The 20981-nt window shown below is 40.3% G+C and overlaps 1 protein-coding gene across 2 annotated transcripts; it reads right to left on the bottom strand.

Moving 5' to 3' along the window:
• Positions 1-279: 279 nt before the first annotated feature.
• LOC307015557 (ADP-ribosylation factor-like protein 4D) lies at positions 280-20301 on the bottom strand. 2 transcript variants are annotated; one of them, XM_079644247.1, is made up of 3 exons: positions 20244-20301; positions 3655-4350; positions 280-1239 (listed from the first exon to the last, which is right to left on the bottom strand). In XM_079644247.1, the coding sequence occupies exons 2-3, from the start codon at positions 4096-4098 to the stop codon at positions 1075-1077; spliced, it is 609 nt and encodes a 202-aa protein (XP_079500373.1). In that variant the 5' UTR covers positions 4099-4350; positions 20244-20301; the 3' UTR covers positions 280-1074. The 2 variants fall into 2 exon arrangements, with proteins under 2 accessions (XP_079500373.1, XP_079500372.1); XM_079644246.1 differs by lacking the exon at positions 20244-20301 and adding an exon at positions 5678-5887.
• Between the last annotated feature and the right edge of the window lie 680 nt (positions 20302-20981).

Raw genomic sequence — 20981 nt, 5'->3', positions numbered from 1 at the left:
CCAATTTATGCAGAAATCCAGGTAGTTCCAAAGGGTTCACATGGGTTTTCTTGCAACTGTATGTCTCACTTGTGTTGTCCACTTCCTCTTCCAGCTGTATATGTAATGTATAACAACCTGTGGGCATGAGTCACTGATAGTTTCCAAAGAACAGCGGCAGCTCACGCCTGAAGGCATGTTCTGACAAGTCTGTGGATATTAAGGCTGTCATTATTAAGGTCAGTGACATTATCCCGTCTGATTAGCTGTCCATAAAAAAAAAGACACATTTCCAGCAAATAATGCCAAAGTTACTCAATAATTTATTCATGTTGACACTTTACAAAACGTACACAATATAAAAACTATGTCTTGTTTGAATTTACCAACCAACCATTCAGCCAACCCTGAAATACACCGAACTGTGACAGGCAGAAATAACTTTGAGGAGTGAGAAACACTGTGAACTTGAGCGTCTGCAGGCTGTAAACGTCACGCTGGTGGCACATGTCAACTACAGTCCCAATGACATTTATATAACAGGGCAGTTACTAAACTAAATAGTCTTCTTTTGATCAACAAAAGCATTGTCTAAATATTCCCAAGCAGATGTTTGGGTGAACGTCATGCAACATAGGGATTTGTAGTAAAGTGCGACATTGAAAGTTGACAGGAGCTCTGATCAGACCAGGCCTGCAGCTTTCTGTTGCCTCTACTGTTTATACAAGCAGTGGTTCAAATATCCTTCAATTTTGGAGTGAGTGCATAAGTTCATATACATTGCATGTTTTCCCCTGAGCCCCCTCTGGAGCTGAAGCTCTATCCCATGCTCCTTTAAGGGGGGAGGAGGAGAGAGGGGGGAGTGCTAAGGAGCAGACCCTGTCCCAAAGGAAGCAGCTCTGTCCAATGTCCAGAGTGTAGGAAGGTGTTTGGAACAGACTGGAGAACTTTGATCTGGTTGGAGACATCCCAACTTGTCTGAAGGACTAGCCCTCTGGTTTCACTTGCTTGAGTTCCAAAGGTGTCAGATGGGTCTGTTGAGAAGGCCCTCAGACAGGTAGCGGTTCAAAAAGTACCGTCTATGGAGCTTCCGCCTCATCTGTTCTTCTTGCTGTTTCGGAGCATCTTCTTCCTCTTCAGGATCATCTCGTACAGCTTCTCCAGGCCGGGCTGCAGGCCCTGGCCGTCCAGCACCGAGCAGCCCTGAGTGTGGAGCAGGGTGGACGAGCTGAGCTCATGGAGAGCCAGAACCTTCTCCACCTGAAACAGGGGACAGGATGTGTCAGTCACAACACATTCTACCAATCTGATCACTTTCAAGCCACGGATCCTTGCAGAACAAAACTGCTGACAGTAACGTAATGACAGTAACAGGAAAACAATCCATTAACAACAATTATGGACTTAAACACATTTAGTACAAATTTGGGTTTTCTGAAGGCTGATGTTTTCATCAACGAAAACAGTCATGAACAGACACAAGCCATCTGAACGAGTCAACTGCGAGGGACTTCTTTTTTCATTTTCTAGGCATTTTAATCAACTATGGAAAATAAATAGTTGCTGCCCTTGAGTCAGTTTTATAAACTGGTACAGTGTTTTACAATTATTTTGTTCCTGGGAAACCCTGTTCTACTATATGATGCTTTTTGTATTGTTTGCCATTTACCATCTGTGCTGCTAGTACTGGCAAGTAAAGTAACAAACATGCAGTCTATCTGATAAAGCATCTCTGGCCATAGTTTCTATTCTTCATTCAGAGCTGCAATTCAAATACAAAAGTAATACTTCTTCTACAAAACACCACACCATAGTAAAAGTGCACCTCATCATTTAACAGAGCCTATAACAGGGTAAATGCAGGAATCCTGAGGTCAAATTTAATACCTTTTAAGACCTTTTTTAAGACCCTTTCCATACATTTTAAGACCTCATCGCAACTTTGAGTTCTAACCGGTTACATTGGCTACACACTTCACCTCACATTTACTATATTGATTGTAAGATAGCACAACTAAACAGAGTGCAGACAGACTACTGAAGCCTTCTCTCCACATGAACTTCAACCTCTCTGTGAAGGTCAGGTTTAATGCAGTATGCTGCTTTGTTGCTTCTGTACTCTGTGCTCTTTCATTCCAGTAAAACTCCTCAGAAACCATTAGAAACCAGTATGTGACCAATAAACAAAACAATTGACAAAACTTTGAACTATGAAATATATTAAACTTTGGTGAGCTTCAGCGGGGTAATGCCATATAGGAGCTCCCTCACAAATACCCAGGGGTTAAATTGGGCTGGGGCTGTCCGGGGCTAAGCCCTGGCACATAGGACGATGCTCTGACGTCATCACCCTCACACATTTGTCATATGTTTACAAAAAACGATATATGTTAAGACTTTTCTCGTTCTTAATATAGACTATATTAGGGTCGATATGTGTTGACTTTACTTTAAAATAGCAGATCTCTGTGACCGGATATAGTTTGGCTTAGACCCCGGCCCCACGAGGACGCATACGGTAAAACGCATACGCAAACGCAAAAAAGTCCTCCGTTCACACGCTTTCGATTCATTAACGTGTCCGTTCACACTAGACCGCTGGAAATGCTGGAAACGCTGTAGTACATATGCCAGGCCTGTAAGTGGCGCTGCTGCCGCCACAAAATACACCAAAAGCAGCAAAGAAGACCCCGGAGCATGGTTGCCATTTTGTTTATTCTCCGCGGTGGACGGCGTGTTCTCCTTCTGTATATCTCTCAGGTAGTCCACCAGCAGATGAAAAACACCCACCTCTCCGCCTCTTCCAAGGGACGAGGGAACCGTGCGGCAGAGTTTCCGTTAAAAAAATGTTCCGCCGGTCAACATGTCCGTTAAAGTTTCAATCTTCCGTACAAAATTTGAAAAGTGCCGATCAGAGGTCTTCTTTGTTATTTATTGAGCTTTAAAACAAATTGATAACGACTCTGTTCTCTGTATAATAATATAATAATATTTAATAAATGGTGCCTGCCTCTCTTTTCCTCCCCCTCTTCTGACAGCCCAGCAGCAGCAGGAGACGTGGGGAGAGGGAGGCGGGCTATTTCATCGTAATCAGAAAATGATCATATAGGGCTTACACACGGAGCCGTTGGACCGACCCCCAGAGCGTTGCGTATGCCGGTTTACCCACCTTTGGACCCCCCCCCCCCCACAGAGCGGAGCAAGGCAACGAAACTTAAAATAAGAAGCAGCATTTTACGGCGCGCTATGCATGGGGCCGCCTTGAGGCCTCGACATGTCGTTTCAGTAAATTAAAGGGTGTTTCATGTTGTCGTTGTTGTGGGACTTCTTAATACCTTGGAAAATGCCGTTTAATACTTTTAAATACTTTTTAATAGCCTTAATTTTCGCTAAATTGATTTATCAACTTTTAATACTTTTTAAGACCCCGCGGACACCCTGTATAATGACCTCTTCAAATGTCTCGTTTTGTTCACCCTGGAAAGATACAGATACACGGCATGCAGTCAACCCTTGCATTGGAAAACCGGAGTATGCTTGGAATTTTAGGTCGATACTTCATTGAATTAATTGGCAAAATTAATCTGTATATATTTTCATGTTAACCCACTTATTAAATGAGCAATAATTCTGCTCTATACAACAACACAAAGCCACTCACGCAACAATAATTACCTCTGCAGCTGAAGCGGCTCCACTCAGGTCCTGTTTGTTTGCCAGAACCAGCAGCGGCACCCCCTGGTTCTCTGCGGACCGGGCGATCCTGTGCAGCTCCACTTTGGCCTCCTCCATGCGCTCCGACTCAGCAGAATCCACCACGAACACCAGCCCGTCCGTCCTCCTGGTGTAGGACTTCCAGAGGGGCCGCAGTTTGTCCTGGCCGCCCACGTCCCACACCTGTAACGTGGTGCTGTTGCTTTTGGAGTTCCCCATGGACACTTTAATCCGCTCCATGTTGAAGCCTTTGGTCGGGATCGTCTCCACAAACTCCCGCAGCTTGAGTCTGTAGAGGAGGGCGGTTTTCCCTGCTGAGTCCAGACCAATCACCACAATGTGTAAAGACTGGAAGCTGGGGAGGAACGGGGGGTTGGGGGTGATTTCTGTTAACTGGTTCCCCATGTTTAGCTCCTGTAAAGGGAGATATTCCTTCCTGAGATTTATAGGACTTGAGAATCAGATGGGAATTAGTTTCTTCCTTGAACTCCCACTGTCTCCCTGAGATTCACGTGCAATCAGTGTCCTTGACAGCAAAAAAAAAAAAGTGTGTCACTTTGGAGGCGACGGGAGAGAGAAGGAGGAGTCGTTTGGCTAGAGAGCAGGGCACACTCCAGGCCTCAGTTCAAAGGCTGCTTCAGGATAGAGCTGCAGTCACTGAGGACATGAGAGAGACAAGGGGGGAGGGGAGACATCAGACAGTTGTTTTAACAAGGGCTACCAGTAATTAGTCTAGCAGAGACTTTTAGTGCAGCTGAAATCCACTGCCTCAGCTTCAATTACACTTTTAACTTTAAAAACATCATAACATGCTGCTGGGTTCACCGTTTACAAAAACTGTTTTATGTAGATTTTGATCTGATTTGATTAAACTAACTCCCTTTTGTATAAACAGAACAGGCTAAACATTTAAAGCTTTAGTTGTATATTGCAGCTTATCTTTTTATTCTGACACAATGAATAGTGAGCCATTTGCAGGACAGGAGTTATTGTGGGCCATAATGTGTGTGTGTGTGTGTGTGGTGTGTTCCTGGTTCTAGCCGTCTCCTGCACACAACTGGAAAAACAGCTTCCAGCAGAGGAGAATCCTGCAAAGCCTGTTTTTATTATCAACTTATCTAAATCTGTGTTCATCCATCATTGAACAGCGATTTGGTATAGAAACTAAAAATGTGTATTATGCGGTTGTCCTGAAACAACCGTTTAAACTTGTTTCGGTTTGTATACATTTTGAGGCTTTATTGCTTGATGTGGATGATTGGCTTTTCCCCCAAAAAATTGATTTACAAATTATTTCTCAAAACGGCTCACTTTAGACAACCCTATAGGCTATAGACAACTTTATAGTCAATAATCGTTATTCTATGTATTGTTTATATTCATACATCCAAATGTATAAAAGCAAACCCTACATTTTATGTATTTCCAAATGAGTTGCTTAATTGTTTTTAAAGACATCAAATGAATTAAAAATAGAAATGCAATTAGACTATTAAGCACAATTTAAAATAAGATGTATGTAAAAAGTCCTAGCCCTTTGTAGGTATGAATAGTCAATTGTTGTTATGTTTATTATTGTCTTCTGTATGCTCTTGTACCTTTTCGACTTTTTCTTTTAAAACTATGAAAGTCATGTTGTTGTACAAGTCTGTTTCCAATAAAAAGGTATTTTAAAAAAAAGTAGTCTCAACTAATGCTAATGCTAACTGCAGCTAGTTATATAAACAGGCTGTTCACGCTCCGGTTTGTAATTCGCTAACTAAGACAGATTCAAACACGAGCAACCCAGGAAAAATACATAGAAAACATGTTTTGTAAGTAATAGTACAAAAAAACAAGTAACGATTGAATAACGTAGTTTAAATTCAATGAAAAAGTAGGCAGCTTTATTTTCTGTCTCTTCGCAGCGGAAGGACACACAGCTCCGCTATAACAAAGTCAACACACGTAGGTTATTTGTTGTAAAACTGCTGATATATCTCACCTGTGAGCGCTTCCAATATTGTTGAGCTTGTTGTTGCAGTAAGACGAATTGTCGAACAGTATCCTAGTTTTAACGCCAAATAATCCCGATACGATTGTTTTCAAAGCCGCAGGACGGATACTTCTCCCAGGTTGGTCCGACGAAGACTGGCAGCGGGATGGATGCAGCGCTGAACGAAGCACGAGCGGAGCGAACCGACGAACCCCCGCTGCCGACGTCAGAGCCGTGGGAGGGGCAAAGAGAGAGAGAGAGAGAGAGGGAATGCCCATAATATCCGAAACACTCTTTACCAAAATTATCTAATAGCCTATACATCATCTACATTTTAATACATCTGACAATTGAAAAATATAAAATTAAAAGCTGTATTAAGGTAGGGAAGTGCGTATCTGCCTGGTACAACATGACTGAATCAGACTGAACTTCTCAATTTACACCAGGTCTCACGTCTCTTTTCCAATAATCAACGATTCGCCCATATCAATCATGTTGTTCCTTTTCTTATGTCACGTTATAGGATTAAGGAATGGGTTGGGGGGTGTTTTTAGTCGAATTTGTTTGTTCAAGCCCCAAAAAAGTCACATTGTTTTCCTTGTAAATTAAACACATTCATTCTGCTTATGTTCAAAATGTATAAATAAACACAACAATATTTTCCAAAAGTCTTAATTGTCATTTTTTGTACAAAGCCTGAAAAATACTGTATGTCATTATGTTTATGTTAATAAATCTATGTTAATTGTAATTAGAAATGGAAGACAAAAGTCTGTATTATCCTATATTCCCTGTTGGTTCTTTCTTTTCTTTACAAGGTTGGAATTTTTTCAGCCTTTTCTAATGATTGGAATCTTAAAAGAGCAGTTGTTGAGTTGTTTGACAGCAAAGGGAAGAAGTAGGTGTGCATACCTTATTAGAAAAACAAGGAATGTCATAATGAAACAAAATCTCAGTTACATCTGATCACTGTTTTATTTTTAACAATGTATCTGCATCACTTTCTCATGATTACAGGTTTAAATGGAACCTGAAAACGTAGGCGAAACTAAAGGTGTCAATAAAGTAAAAACAATTCTGAATAACAGAGAACAAAAAATGAAACTGCATAATTTAAGTATAGGCTTCATGAGTAGAGTATTTACTTTTGACTCCCGATAGGTGCCTCATGCCTCCTGGAAATGTTTATTCTACTTTAAAGTTACTATAATTTTTTTGGGAGGGTCTTCAGAGACTTTATCTCTCTTCATTTGTCATCATCATGCAGAAGCTCCCTTACTGTATTCTACAGCTTGTCCATCATTGTCCGGCAAAATGAATCCTACCAATTCAATAGTGTTATATCAATTTAAAACATTTAGTTGAGAGTTTCTGGAGATGCTATTGCTTTTTACAAAAGTGAAATGATCAGTAAACAGAGATCCGAACTAAACTAAAGACGTTGTTGTTTATTCCAGAATTCAGAAAATCGTATGCAAAATGTTTGTAATAATGCAGTTAACAAGCCTTGGAACATGTCCTTACCCAACAATATTTGATTTAACACAACATGTAATTTTTTGTATTCTTTAATTCTCTATAACAATCTATATTTTAATATATATATATATTTGATTAGATATTTGAGTTTTTACCAGCCTTTAATGAGCATTTTACCCATTAGCCCCACCCGGACATGTCCCAGCTGACAGAGGGGTCCATGAGCAGGAGGGGGGCTGGGGCGAGTCCGGACATGAATCAGACAGTTCACACTGAGAGATGGTGAGTTCTGTGGACATACCTAACCTAGTGACAATGAAACGTGGAATATTCATGGGGCCAGAGTTCTTTCTCTACACTGGAGCTGATTTATCTGAAATCAAGTGAACTATAACCCCAAGGACTAAAACACCAGTGTACTTATTGTAATATACATTATATACTGTATGTTCAACGCGGTGCTGAAACTTCTTATGTTTAAATACATCTTTTATTTGATAGGACATTTAACTTTAACTTATTTTGTTTGTGTACATTAATTGTATTATTATTTTTATTTTGTATTGCTTATTGTAACTATAATGTCTTATGTTTAAATATATTTTTTATTCTATTTTATTTGATCTTTTATTGAACATTTTACTATAAATCATAATATCTAAATAAATATACATTTTAAACATTATTTTTGTAATACTAAAAATTCTTATGTTTGTATACATATTTTTTATTCTAGTTTTTTAAAATTATTTATATTTTATTTATTGATTCTAAATAGAGCAACTCAACCCAATGTCCTCTAGGATGAATCAAGTATTGTGATGACAGACGGCAGTGAGTGACAGAACAGCTCCAGAGGTCTTGATGAATTTTCATACAGTCCTATAAGAGAAAGTGCATGAAATCCAGTGCAACAAGCCAAAATGAATACTTATATTTAGAATAATCAATATTTCTGTTTCACCTCGGAGCAACATGTGTTAAAATTGAAAGGATCCGACTGATAAAGTTTCCTCTCAGTGACAGAAAGTCATCAGGGTCAGTGAGAGCCATCTGAGACACAATGGGGCGGAAGTATGGATTTGCATCATGATGATTTACGTGCTTCTCCCTTGATACCCAACACTCATCATGGTAATGCAATGGGTGTGCAAATGTATGTGTTTGTGTGTGTTTGTAACAAGACATGACCTATAGACTGACGAACTGGAGCCGGGCTGCTTGTTGTGGAAGCCTGGCAGCATCTAACATGAGTATTAAAAGACACAAAAAGATAATCATGACACATTCTTTTTTTACATTTGTTGGTGCTGTTTGATCCTGCGGTGGAAAATGAGATGAGTAGAATGAAGGAAATGAGATGATGCTGTTGTCAGAAGCATACAAGCATTACACGCTGGCAGCAAATGGTCAGTACCATTTATAGTCCAGCAGCAAGTCCTCAAAAAAGGCTTTAGTTTTCGAGATACCCCTACCTGAGGTAGAACAAATGACAACAAAGATTGTTCTTATCTTTAGGGTCTCCCATTAATGAAATTGATTGTTGTCAAATTTTATTTTGGGGGAAAAAATTTTTTTGGGTTGTTCTTTAGAACTACCCCAATCCCTGAAAAATAGCCAAATTAGACCAGGCCAAATGTGGGAAAGGTGACAAAAAAGCCCATAACTTGAGAATGATAACTCTTTTCCTCTTCAGATTTGCTGAGGTATGAACCAGGTGGCTGTCCTACATCACTAAATAGTCAGACAATTATTTAACTAAAAAAATACTGAATTATATTCCTGTGAACTTAGCTTTAGTTTAGACGGAAATTGTACTTTTTGGTGATAGGAACATAGGACTCCATCACTTTTCTCTCATTTATCATATTTTTTTAATATATTTATATTTCATATATTTAGTTGTATGGAAATATCTGGTACAGTTCTATTGCAAATGAGATTTATTTAGACATAGACCTACCTCTTCTCTGAGACAGTCAAATTCCGAATGGGGGATAAGTGGCATAAAAGCCTATAAGTTAAGAATGCTTACTCTGATGGTCATTATATTTGGAGAGGGAAATACCAGGTGGCTGAACTACATCACCAAATATTCAGAATAAGAGTAACCCAATACAATAAAGTGTATTAGTTCTAAATTGCAAGCCTCTAAAACATAGGTGTAAATAGTACAGGTTTTATTGAAACTGGAACCTTAATTCAAAGTACAGTATACAAATCATCAAATAATTCAGTGAGAGGTCAAGTATATAGATACTAGAATATAATGTTAAATGTCAGGTTCCTCAGAAACGTTAGGGGACACATGTTGACATTCTGCACAGCAGGTGCAGAACCCCGTACAGGGAAGGCCAACAGAGAGGCACTGGCACTTTCCACTCTCTCCACACTTTGCATCTTTGCAATACAAGTGAGTAATGTCTCTCACTTCTGTAGGTGCTGGGGGTTTTGTAAATAACACTGTTTGAATGACCCAATCTCTGACAATCCACCCCTTGCCAACAGGACACCATAACAAGGGTTTGGGTTTGGCCTGTGACACCATATCGCTGTCTGAAACATTCCTCTTTACATGTTGTTGAAATGCATCCTCTATTGGTGGCAGATTTTCTGAGGCTGCATCTGTTGTTGATGCAATTATGAACCTCAGTTCATTCAAGTTTGTGCACATCAGTCCAATTTCCTTTTTTCCATATAGCAGAAGCGCCAATTCTCTTGCGACTGGCAAAGACTCTTCCAAGCTGGCAGAGAGTCCAAAATGGGCCAGATCTTTGATCTCGCTGAGATGGGTCTTGAGTTTGGTGAATGCTGTTGTATTTCCTATTCTGTACAAACTACTTGTTTTGCTAAAGCCAGTGAGTGCACAACATGTTGGTAGACAGTTAGACATGTAGTTGCCGCCCAGCTTCAGGACCATCTCCAACTAAACGGCCTCTTTTACCTCATTCACACCAACGGTGTTTCAGGGTCGGTTCGTAGCTGGAGCTTGAAAAGCACCGGGTTTTCCTGTTCACACCGCAGCGGAGCAGCCTTTTAGCTCCGGAATCCGGTTCGTTTCAAGCACCAAAAAATTGTCCGGATGGAGCAAAAGCACCGCATACATCACGCTTATGTCGTGGAGGGGGCAGGGGCGGGATCAACTCCTGAACAACAACAAAAAAAGCCGGCGTTTTATCCAGTTTGTACACAACAATGGAGAAGCTTAACAAGCAGCAGTGGTCCACTGAAGAGACCAGCTACCTACTGGGAATCTGGTCTTCCGAAGAGTTACAGAGGAAGCTGGAGCACAATCGGCCATTGTTGTTGTTGTCGGTGTCAGCTGTGAGGGGTTTCCGCGCGCTTTGGCTTTATGAAGCAGGCACGCAAACGGTTACGTCATGACGCAAACGATGACGCAATGACGCAGCATCAGTCGGACTCTGGGCAGTGTGAAAAGAGCCGGAGCTAAACCGAAGAACCGGTTCTGAACCTGAAAAGCTCTAGCACGGCGCTTGAACCGGTTGGTTTGTATGAGGTATTTGAGAAATTCCAGTCCGGTTTCCGTTCCGCCCACAACTACTTGTTGTGCCACAGTCAGTGAGTGCACGACATGCTGGTAGACAAGTTAGACATGTCTTTTCCAATTTTCTCACATATGATGTTGATGGGGACATATCTCTCTCTCATTCCATGCCCTGCATGCATGTACACTAGAGATGAACCAAATATGTATTGCTTGAATAATATATGAGCAGTACTTCCACACCTGTGTCATCACACCTCACAATGATGCGGGAATATGACTCTGCAAGATGTATGGCATGGAGCACCATCCTTGTGTCTGTTTCCTCCTGATCACTGATCAGTGATGTCAAACTGCTTACTCCTGCTGTGCAGATGCTCTTCACCTCCTCCCCTTCGTCAAATCCTGAGTGTAGTCTCTGTGGGGCAGCAGTGACAATGCAGTTGCTCACAAACATGCAGAGTGCAGTCTTGTTTCCACTACTCCTCGAGTACTTCCTGTAGTTTGGGACATTTGTTTTGCTTTGGGTTATAACACTTGTGTTATTCTTCAGAGATGGGTCCTCATTACAGATCTGCACTTTTGCCTAAACATTTGTTTTTAGGCCTTTCTTAAAGGCTTCAGTGGTCTGTGGATTCCTCAGGTGGTCTGGGGAGTCTTCAGGTGGTCTGGGGAGTCCTCAGGTGGTCTGGGGAGTCCTCAGGTGGTCTGGGAGGGAATCCCACAGGTGAGGAGCAGCTGCACAGAAAGCCCGATCCCCCATTGTGCGGAGTTTGGTCCTGGGGGGGGGCGAAGCAGATGGTTTGTTGTGGAGCGGAGGTTGCGTGTGGAGGTTTGTGATGTGAGAAGTTCCTTCAGGTATGAAGGAGCATTCCCGTGGATGCACTGATGGGTGAGCAGTGAGATCTTGTATTCAATCCTGAATGAGACAGGAAGCCAGTGGAGGGAATGAAGGACGGGTGTGATGTGGTTGTACTTTCTCACCCTCATCAGGATCCTAGCAGCACTGTTCTGTACGTATTGGAGCTACTGAAGGCTCCCACTAGGAGTCCCGATGAGGAGAGCGTTACAATAGTCAAGCCTTGAGGTAACGAAGGCATGGACCAGTTGTTCAGCATCCGACTGGAGTTTTGCAATGTTCCTGAGGTGGTAGTAGGAGGTTTTGCACAGGTGTTTGATGTTGGTGTCAAAGGTCAGATGACTGTCAAATCTTACACCCAGGTTAGTAACTGCTGTGGAGAGGGGTATGTTTTGTCCAGAAAAGGTGATGTGGGTCATGGGGGATGGCTGGACCTGGTTTGGTGTGCCAACTAAAATAGCTTCTGTTTTGGAGCTATTTAGCTGCAGGAAGTTTTGCTGCATCCAAGCCTTTATCTCCTCAAGGCAGGTGTTAAAGGATGTTGATGGGAACGGTGATGATGATGGTGACAGTGAGGATGCATGTGGGATAGGGTCTGTCTTTATATATAGCTGCGTGTCATCAGCATAGCAATTGAATGATATTCCATGCTGGCTGATGACCCTGACCAGAGCTGTTTCAGTGCTGTGGGCGGAACGGAAACCGGACTGGAATTTCTCAAAGAGGCCGTTTAGTTGGAGATGGTCCTGAAGCTGGGTGGCAACTACAATGATGTCTAACTGTCTACCAGCACGTCATGCACTCACTGGCTGTGGCACAACAAGTAGTTTGTACAGAATAGGAAAGACAATAGCATTCACCAAACTCAAGAGCCATCTCAACGAGCTCAAAGATCTGGCCCATTTTGGACTCTCTGCCAGTTCGGAAGAGTCTTTGCCAGTCGCAAGAGAATTGGCGCTTCTGCTATATGGAAAAAAGGAAATTGGACTGATGTGCACAAACTTGGATGAAAATAATTGCATCAACAACAGATGCAGCCTCAGAAAATCTGCCGCCAACAGAGGATGCATTTCAACAACATTTAAAGAGCAATGTTTCAGACAGCGATATGGCGTCACAGGCCGAACCCAAACCCTTGTTATGGAGTCCTGTTGGCAAGGGGTGGATTGTCAGAGATGGGGCCATTCAACCAGTGCTACTTACAAACCCCCAGCACCTACAGAAGTGAGAGACATTCCTCACTTGTATTGCAAAGATGCAAAGTGTGGAGAGAGTGGAAAGTGCCAGTGCCTCTCTGTTGGCTTTCCCTGTACGGGGTTCTGCACCTGCTGTGCAGAATGTCAACATGTGTCCCCTAACGTTTCTGAGGAACCTGACATTTAACATTATATTCTATTACCTATATACTTGACCTCTCACTGAATGATTTGATGAATTGTATACTGTACTCTCAATTAAGGTTCCAGTTTCAATAAAACCTGTACTATTTACACCTATGTTTTAGAGGCTTGCAATTTAGAACTAATACACTTTATTTTATTGGGTTACTCTTATTCTGACTATTTGGTGATGTAGTTCAGCCACCTGGTATTTCCCTCTCCAAATATAATGACCATCAGAGTGAGCATTCTTAACTTATAGGCTATTATGCCACTTATCCCCCATTCGGAATTTGACTGTATCAGAGAAGAGGTAGGCCTATGTCTAAATAAATCTCATTTACAATAGAACTGTACCAGATATTTCCATACAACTACTGGTTAGTGTTCAATAGCACCCTAGACAATTCAGTAATGGTATATGTTTTAGGCATTTTTGTTTTTCTGATAAATGAGAGAAAAGTGATTGAGTCCTATGTTCCTATCACCAAAAGTACAATTTCCGTCTAAACTAAAGCTAAGTTAACAGGACTATAATTCGGTATTTTTTTTGTTAAATAATTGTCTGACTATTTAGTGATGTAGGACAGCCACCTGGTTCATACCTCAGAAAATCTGAAGAGGAAAAGAGTTGTCATTCTCAAGTTATGGGCTTTCTTGTCACCTTTCCCACATTCGGCCTGGTCTAATTTGGCTCTTTTTCAGGGATTGGGGTAGTTCTATCAATTTCATTAATGGGAGACCCTAAAGATAAGAAAAAATCATTGTTTTCATTTGTTCTACCTCGGGTAGGGGTATCTCGAAATCTGAGGGCCCTTCCTGCTGGACTATTAGTCAGATATTTGTATATCTCATTCACAATTTAGCGTATATTTAATTTAAAACAAAACTGTAAGACTTATTTAACGACCAAACATTTAAAATGTAATACGGTTTTTGATAATACGATTTATTTGTCCAATTAAGGAAGAAAAACATATATTTTCGGGATAAGATAAGATAATGTCTTATCATGAACGCTCTGTTGGCATGGAATTTGCTTAGTTTTCATCCGTGTCTCAGTTGAGAGTTTTTGGTTTATTCATTTAAACATGATGATGCATAGTATCTGCAGAACATGAGTAGTATCTGTAAACAGAATATAACAAAACTCATAATCCCAAATCGTGGACCAGAACTAGTTAAGCATTTAAATTCAGTCTGAAGGAACTGGATGATCACTGGTTCGAGTCCAAGTAAAACAAAGACATTGTGTGTACTGCCGAAGTGTCCTTGAGCAAGGCACTGAACCACTGAACCAAAACATGGCAGCCCCTTTGCTCTAACACCTTTACAAAAAGCATGTGTGTATTTCTGAGGCTCATTGAAACCTGCGAACACTCTCTTCTGTTTTTCATCCAGACTGAAGCCATGATTCCTCACTCCTGTTGAAAGTACTCATCCTGAATACACGCCCATCCAAACACAACTCCACTTCTCTCTCCTGCTAATCCAGAGGGGGTCATTCTGCTGAACTGATCCCAGGGCAGCACCAGTCCTCTTTGCACAGGATAGTAGCGCCCTCTGTTGTATGCAGGAGGAAAGGCAGCTTAGATATGTCTCATAATTATTTGTGTGAACATACAAATAATTTGTGTGTAAATATGTGATTTGTAAATGTAAAACAACATCCACAAATGCATTAAAAAGATTTACAAACTCAAATAAATGTGCAAATGTAAATAAAATGTTATGTGGGTGCTTTTAACTGTTAGAAATAAAATTCAATTTATAATGTAAAAACGCGTTAATTGTAATGCATGACTTCCAACAACAGAGTATCAAATGTGTTCTTGATTCTTGAAATAATATGATGTGCCATGTATTTTACGTAAAAATGTGAATTGAAATGTAACTTTTCTAACCTTCCAGAATATATTTAAATGTAATACATTAAATCAAACACCAGTGTGTTTATACACACTCGAGTCTATGAAATAATACCATGTGTAATGAATTTTAACTTCAAAATCTGAGAATCTGAATATACGAATATTAAAAAGTATATTAATTATGAAAGATTAGAATGCACAGTGTATCAATGTACACTAGAGTTTATGAAAAAATAGTATGTTTAATGTTTTTAACTTTAAAATATGAATTGAGTTAGAAAAATATATATAATGAAAAAGTAAACAGTGTATCAATGTACACTAGTGTTAATGAAACAATATTAATGTCATAAAATATGTTGACTACAATACCTCAATTAAAATACCAATGTATTTTTGTATACTAGTCTTTGCCAAAATACTATGTGTTATGGATTCTAATTTAGAATTTAGAAACCACATGTAATCTTTATCTAAGTGGTAAAGAATGTATTAACTAATACTTGAAATTAAACTCCAGTACGTAATCGTAGTTCTGACTAAAAATGGGTTATGTGATGCCTTTATTAATTATTCCTAATGTGATATGCAACAATTTAATACAACCAGCAGAGTGCGCTGTTGTAATTATCACTTTCATCCACCAGAGGGAGCTGTAGTAAATTTAACTCCTATTTAATAGAAATAGATCTTAAAAATAACTTTTTTTTTAATGGCATGAAAAATACAGTAATTCTGTTCAACTAATTTAGCAATTCTAATCACCCGTGAACAATGGAAACAACAAAACAAAAACACGCCAAAACACAATATGTCAACAATCAGCCGGTCAATTTGGATAACTTGTACTCCAAAAGCTGACTCAATACCAGTGGCGAGCCGTGACTTTTATACCTTGGCCCTCTGACCCCCACCCCTTCCCTCGAAAAAAAAGAAAAGAAAGAGTTATTATATAAGAGTTATTACGTGACAGCGTATACTTCAGCGGAATTTCAAAACTGCGGCCCGGGGTGCAAAACGCATCAATGACAGTGACCCTCTGCCACACAAAACAACACCATTTATATAAACACCTATCATGACAGGGCACCCACAGCCAAGTAACAATTAAAAATGAATTAAGTCGGCACGGCGGCCCACAATGAAAATGACTTAGGCCTGCCTTTGATGATCAAATCACTTAAACACAAAGTCCATCCTCCTGTCCTTTTGGATGAAGCACTTGATGGCGGGTCATGCAGCTGATCCTTTACCACTCCAGTTTGTCATTGTAACTCAATCTTGAAAATGACTCGGTCAATAATTTCGCAACAATGTCATCACTATCACCAGTGTTGGGCAAGTTACTTCCAAAATGTAATATATTACATATTACTTATTACTCTCTTTTGAAAGTAATAAGTTACATTACAATATTACTGTCTCTGAAATGTAATGAGTTACACTACTTTAGTTACTTTTTAGTTACTTTCACCAAAATAACCGCAAAAGAATAGCTAGGTATTTTAAATGCTAAAATGTAGTTTAGTGCAGCTCATTATGCATCCAGTGAAGGGCAATGTGGTATAGCATAACAACTGTGTAGGCCCTTAAGGCTACTAACAACTTGTATTACAGGGCTTAGTTGAATACTCGATTCTGATTGTAAATTCTTAACATGTGACACGTTGTTAATACAGCAGTAGCCTACAGACCGGTGTCAAGGACTATAATGAAGGTTAACATATTTTAAATCAGGGCAAATATGATTTAAACCATGCTAATGGTTTGAAATGGCAAACATTGAAAGGCAAAAGTATTATTAAAACCATGTAGCCTACGACATCATCACCTTGCTCCCATCATATACGCTGGGAAGAGAATATTTACTGCTCTTGAAAACTGGTATCACATCATCATGTGAGGTTGACTTTGTGACCTGGAGAACATTTCAGCTGCAACATCAGCTCGTTTATAATAAGCTTGGGATATGAGATATTTTTGTAGCCATTCGTGGTGAAGGCATCTGTGCTATTGTAGGCCCTATGCATTATTTTTGACCCAACATTTGTACAGGCATGTCAGAATATGGTACTATTTTCACATGAATATTCTAGCCATTGTCTATTTTTATACCACAAGCTGCAAAATGACCGCCTTACCCCACTGTACAGGCGGGTAGTTGTTTCGATATACCTGGCACCTGCGGGCCGCAGAGGGGCGGCGTAGTTTCGGGCGACGAAGACTGCTGCTCCGGGCCCGGCGAGTCAGGCGGGAGTAAGCTAGTGTCCACAACGGAGGGTAACGTGATGTCCGCATCTGACCTGTTGCTACTGTCTGCAGTAGATGCAGTGTTGCTGGCGTTTAGTGATGGTTGCTTTAACCGTTTTCGTATAAATGATTATCCACAGATCAGATGTGTATCACTGCTGTGGAAGCACTTTGGAAATGATGCACGCGCAGCGGAGCAGGTCACGCGCACCTGACGCAATTAGTTGTTAGTATTTTTCGCTACGTTCTCTTTTTTGAATGGTTGCATAACGTTCAACTTCCCCGAAGATCTCAACGCGAAGCCTGAAGGGTAAACACCAGGTTTACTAATCTACCCGCACAATTTGTCCGGTGTCGGAATGTCTCGCTATGTTAGTACATTCTTAAAAAACAAAACACCATTTAATTTCGGGTTAAAATGTGTTGTAACTGCGTTACTGAGCATTGTAACGGGTAATATATTACCCACATTTCATTAGTAATGCGTTACATTACTTCGTTACAGCAAAAAGTAATATATTACTGTAACTCCGTTACTTTTGTAACGCGTTACACCCAACACTGACTATCACTGACATGAGCCATCATGAACTAACTTATGCTAATCATAACTCTATCAATCAGATAGTAGGGTAGACATGTGGATATTATCCGGCTGCACAAAACGTGCATTTATCTAACAGGTTCGTTTTCCAAAGACCTCATTTCAAGCTAATTTCCAAAATCCTCTGTAGAAATCCCATTGTTTTTTTGTCGGGGGAACCCGAGCACAGCTTACTTCCGGGTTTTAGGACTCGTCACTGCACCACTTGCATAAGAGGTTTCGCAATACTCTAATTTCCCCTCCTCGACTGCTCGACTCCTCCGGCCCTCCGTTTGTGACCCGGAAATCGATTTCATCTTGAAGGGCATCTCATTTCTCTAAATGCACATCGAGGACCGAGCATCGAGCATCGAGGAGGCTCTCTGGAGGAGCTCTAACCGAGGAGACACTGATGGATCCTCCACGGCTCTTTCACGGATGCATTTCCGGGAACGGTGGAAGCGTTACGCACGGCCAGACTTATCTCAGCCAATGACAGCTCTGCATGCATCCCCTGGATATTATTTTAGTAACTGCTTTCATCGCGATGCGATGTTTACAGTGAGAATAGCTATGAGGTCCGTGCAGAAAGCAGAGCAGCAGTATGTAAAATATATATCACTCAGTATAAAAGGCCTACATTACTCTCTGTATTTGTTACAGCTACAGTGAGAACTCGTCTGCTCAGCGCGGGTGGGAAAGACAACGAGACAGGAGCGAGAGACGACGCTGCGTTCAAGGACCATCCAGCACATCAGAGAAGCAACGCCAGCGGTGCACTGTCGGCATGACGACCGCAAGCTACGGTGATTAGACTGTCAAAGTCGCAACGTTTCAGGATAAAGCCAGGAAGTGCTCTACCACATCCTTCAAGTTAAAGGTGGTATGAGAAGTGGTTAATCTGGAAATTGCAAATAAGGACTCAGGTCTATCATCTATGCTAAGCCTACATGCTGGTGATGAAGCTAATGTGTTGGTGTTCATGGATGTTACATGTCAAAGGGTTTAAAGACGAAAATTAATCATATAAGAAAGTAAAGAAATTATAAGTTAATATTAAAGAAAGAAGATATTATTTATAAGTACAAGTTAAAAAAGAAGAACTTTTTCACATTTTATGTACCGAAATTATTCGGTACGGGCCCTTCGGTTCGGTACACGTGTGTCCGAAGTGTACCGAACGAATATGACGTTAAACGTAAAAAATTGAGAACGTGAACAACTTCTTGGAAGTAATCTCAGGTGCTGCATCGCAGCATTCAGAGTAATTTGCTCACATTGGGGTCAACGCGTCATAGAGCGAGCAAGTCATTTCATTGGACGAGAGGCATACTGTGAGAGCTGGTCAGAGGGATGCGTTCAAATTTAGTCAGTCATTTGAGGAACTGTCGAAATGGCGAACGCAGATAAAGTTAAGCTCGAAAATCCTCCAGCATCATTGAAGTCTCCGGTTTGGGAACATTTTGGTTTCGCAGTTACGTACAAGGATGACGGACAAAGACAGGTGGACCGAACCAAAGCTGTTTGTCGGCATTGTTCAACTAAAATTGGTTACGCGGCTGGCAATACATCAAACCTTGCACACTCATTTGAAGGCATCACCGAAACGTGAATATCACCGGTACCAAAAGAAAAAATACTGAAGTGCAAACCCAACTCCCGCTAGCATTTAAGCCTCCACCACTCGCAAAAAGTTCAGACCGAGCCAAAGCTATTACAAATGCCAAAAATCCTTATGTTGCCATGTTAGCAAAGCGCTACCTGGCTTTATCTGCTACCTCTGTCCCTAGAGAGAGGGTGTTCTCCACAGTAGGAGACATTGTTAGTGCCAGCAGATCTGCCCTTTCGACAAGCAATGTGGACAAGTTCATTTTTCTTTAAAAAAACATGAAAATACAATGGCAAGCAAGTCATAATGTCACACTGGCTGCTTAGGTACTAGTACAGTACAGTTCAAATACAGATTATTTCAGTTCATCGAAATGTTGAACCTTAATGTTTATTTTATTATATTTTGTATTTATTTGAGGGAATATTCACAGTTTAATAATAATTAAAAACCCAAAACTAATAGTTTGTTTTGTGAGTACTAGTACAGTAAAGTTCAAATACAGATTATTTCAGTTCATCGAAATGCTGCACCTTAATGTTTATTTGATTATATTTTCTATTTATTTGAGTTAATACATTATTCACAGTTTAATAATAATAAAAAATAAAAAATAAAAAATAATGTTTTGTGATAATTGTTTCTGCTGTACCGAAAACGTACCGAACCAAACCTTGACCTAAAAACCAAGGTATGTACCGAACCTAAATGTTTGTGAACCGTTACACCTCTAATGTACATTAAAAAAAATGCACATAGTCAACATATTAGTGTATCCCAGAGCCCTACACTGTAAAAATATCCACTGTGAATTCACAATAATTACCTGGCAACTTGTTGCATGACTTTCACAGTAAGGTTCACAGCAATTTACTGTGAATGTCTTCACAGCAATGTATTGTAATTTCACATCCATGATATTACAATGCATTTGTCACGGTTTGTGAAACAAGCAGGACCCAAATGCAGATACAAACTGAAACTTCCTTTATTTCAAGGCTATGATCTATATAGACAATGACAAAACAGAAACTCACCGCAGAACTAGTCAGGGAACAAGACGAACCGACCAAGACAGACAGACAACCCAGAACTTAAATACACACAAGACTCAATCACACAACAAGACACAGGTGAGGAGGGAGGAGAAAACACAGGGGCCCAGGTGAACATAATCAGACAATTAGACACACCAGGGAAACTAATGACGAGAGGAAAATACAGGGAAAAGGACCAGACAATAACCCAAAGGAAAACATGACATGGAAAACAGCAAAAACACCCAAACCTACAAAACTATAAACGTGACATAACATGAGAATCGTGACAGCATTGTTGTAAAGGTACAACTGTATACTGTAACTTCACAGCTTCAATGATTGTGCTATTACAGTATGTTACTGGGGAATTACATCATTTCGTTGTACATGCATTACAACAAGGGCCTGTACTTTTACATTTCTATTGTGAAAGTAATGCAGGAGTAGCCAGTAATTTACTGTGAATTTACAATGTGTACTGTGAAAGTAATGCAGGAGTAGCCAGTCATTTACTGTGAATTTACAATGTGTACTGTGAAAGTAATGCAGGAGTAGCCAGTAATTTACTGTGAATTTACAATGTGTACTTTGAAAGTAATGCAGGAGTAGCCAGTAATTTACTGTGAATTTACAATGATACATGTGCATAACTGTAATCCCCAACTCCAGTACTTTCTGGAGGAAGCTCATACAATGGTTTCCTGTCCAAGTTTAACAGGAAACCAAAGTGTGAGC

This window comes from Notothenia rossii (assembly GCF_949606895.1).
Source record: "Notothenia rossii genome assembly, chromosome: 8".
NCBI classification, from domain to species: domain Eukaryota; kingdom Metazoa; phylum Chordata; class Actinopteri; order Perciformes; family Nototheniidae; genus Notothenia; species Notothenia rossii.
This window is presented reverse-complemented; position numbering and strand designations above follow the sequence as displayed.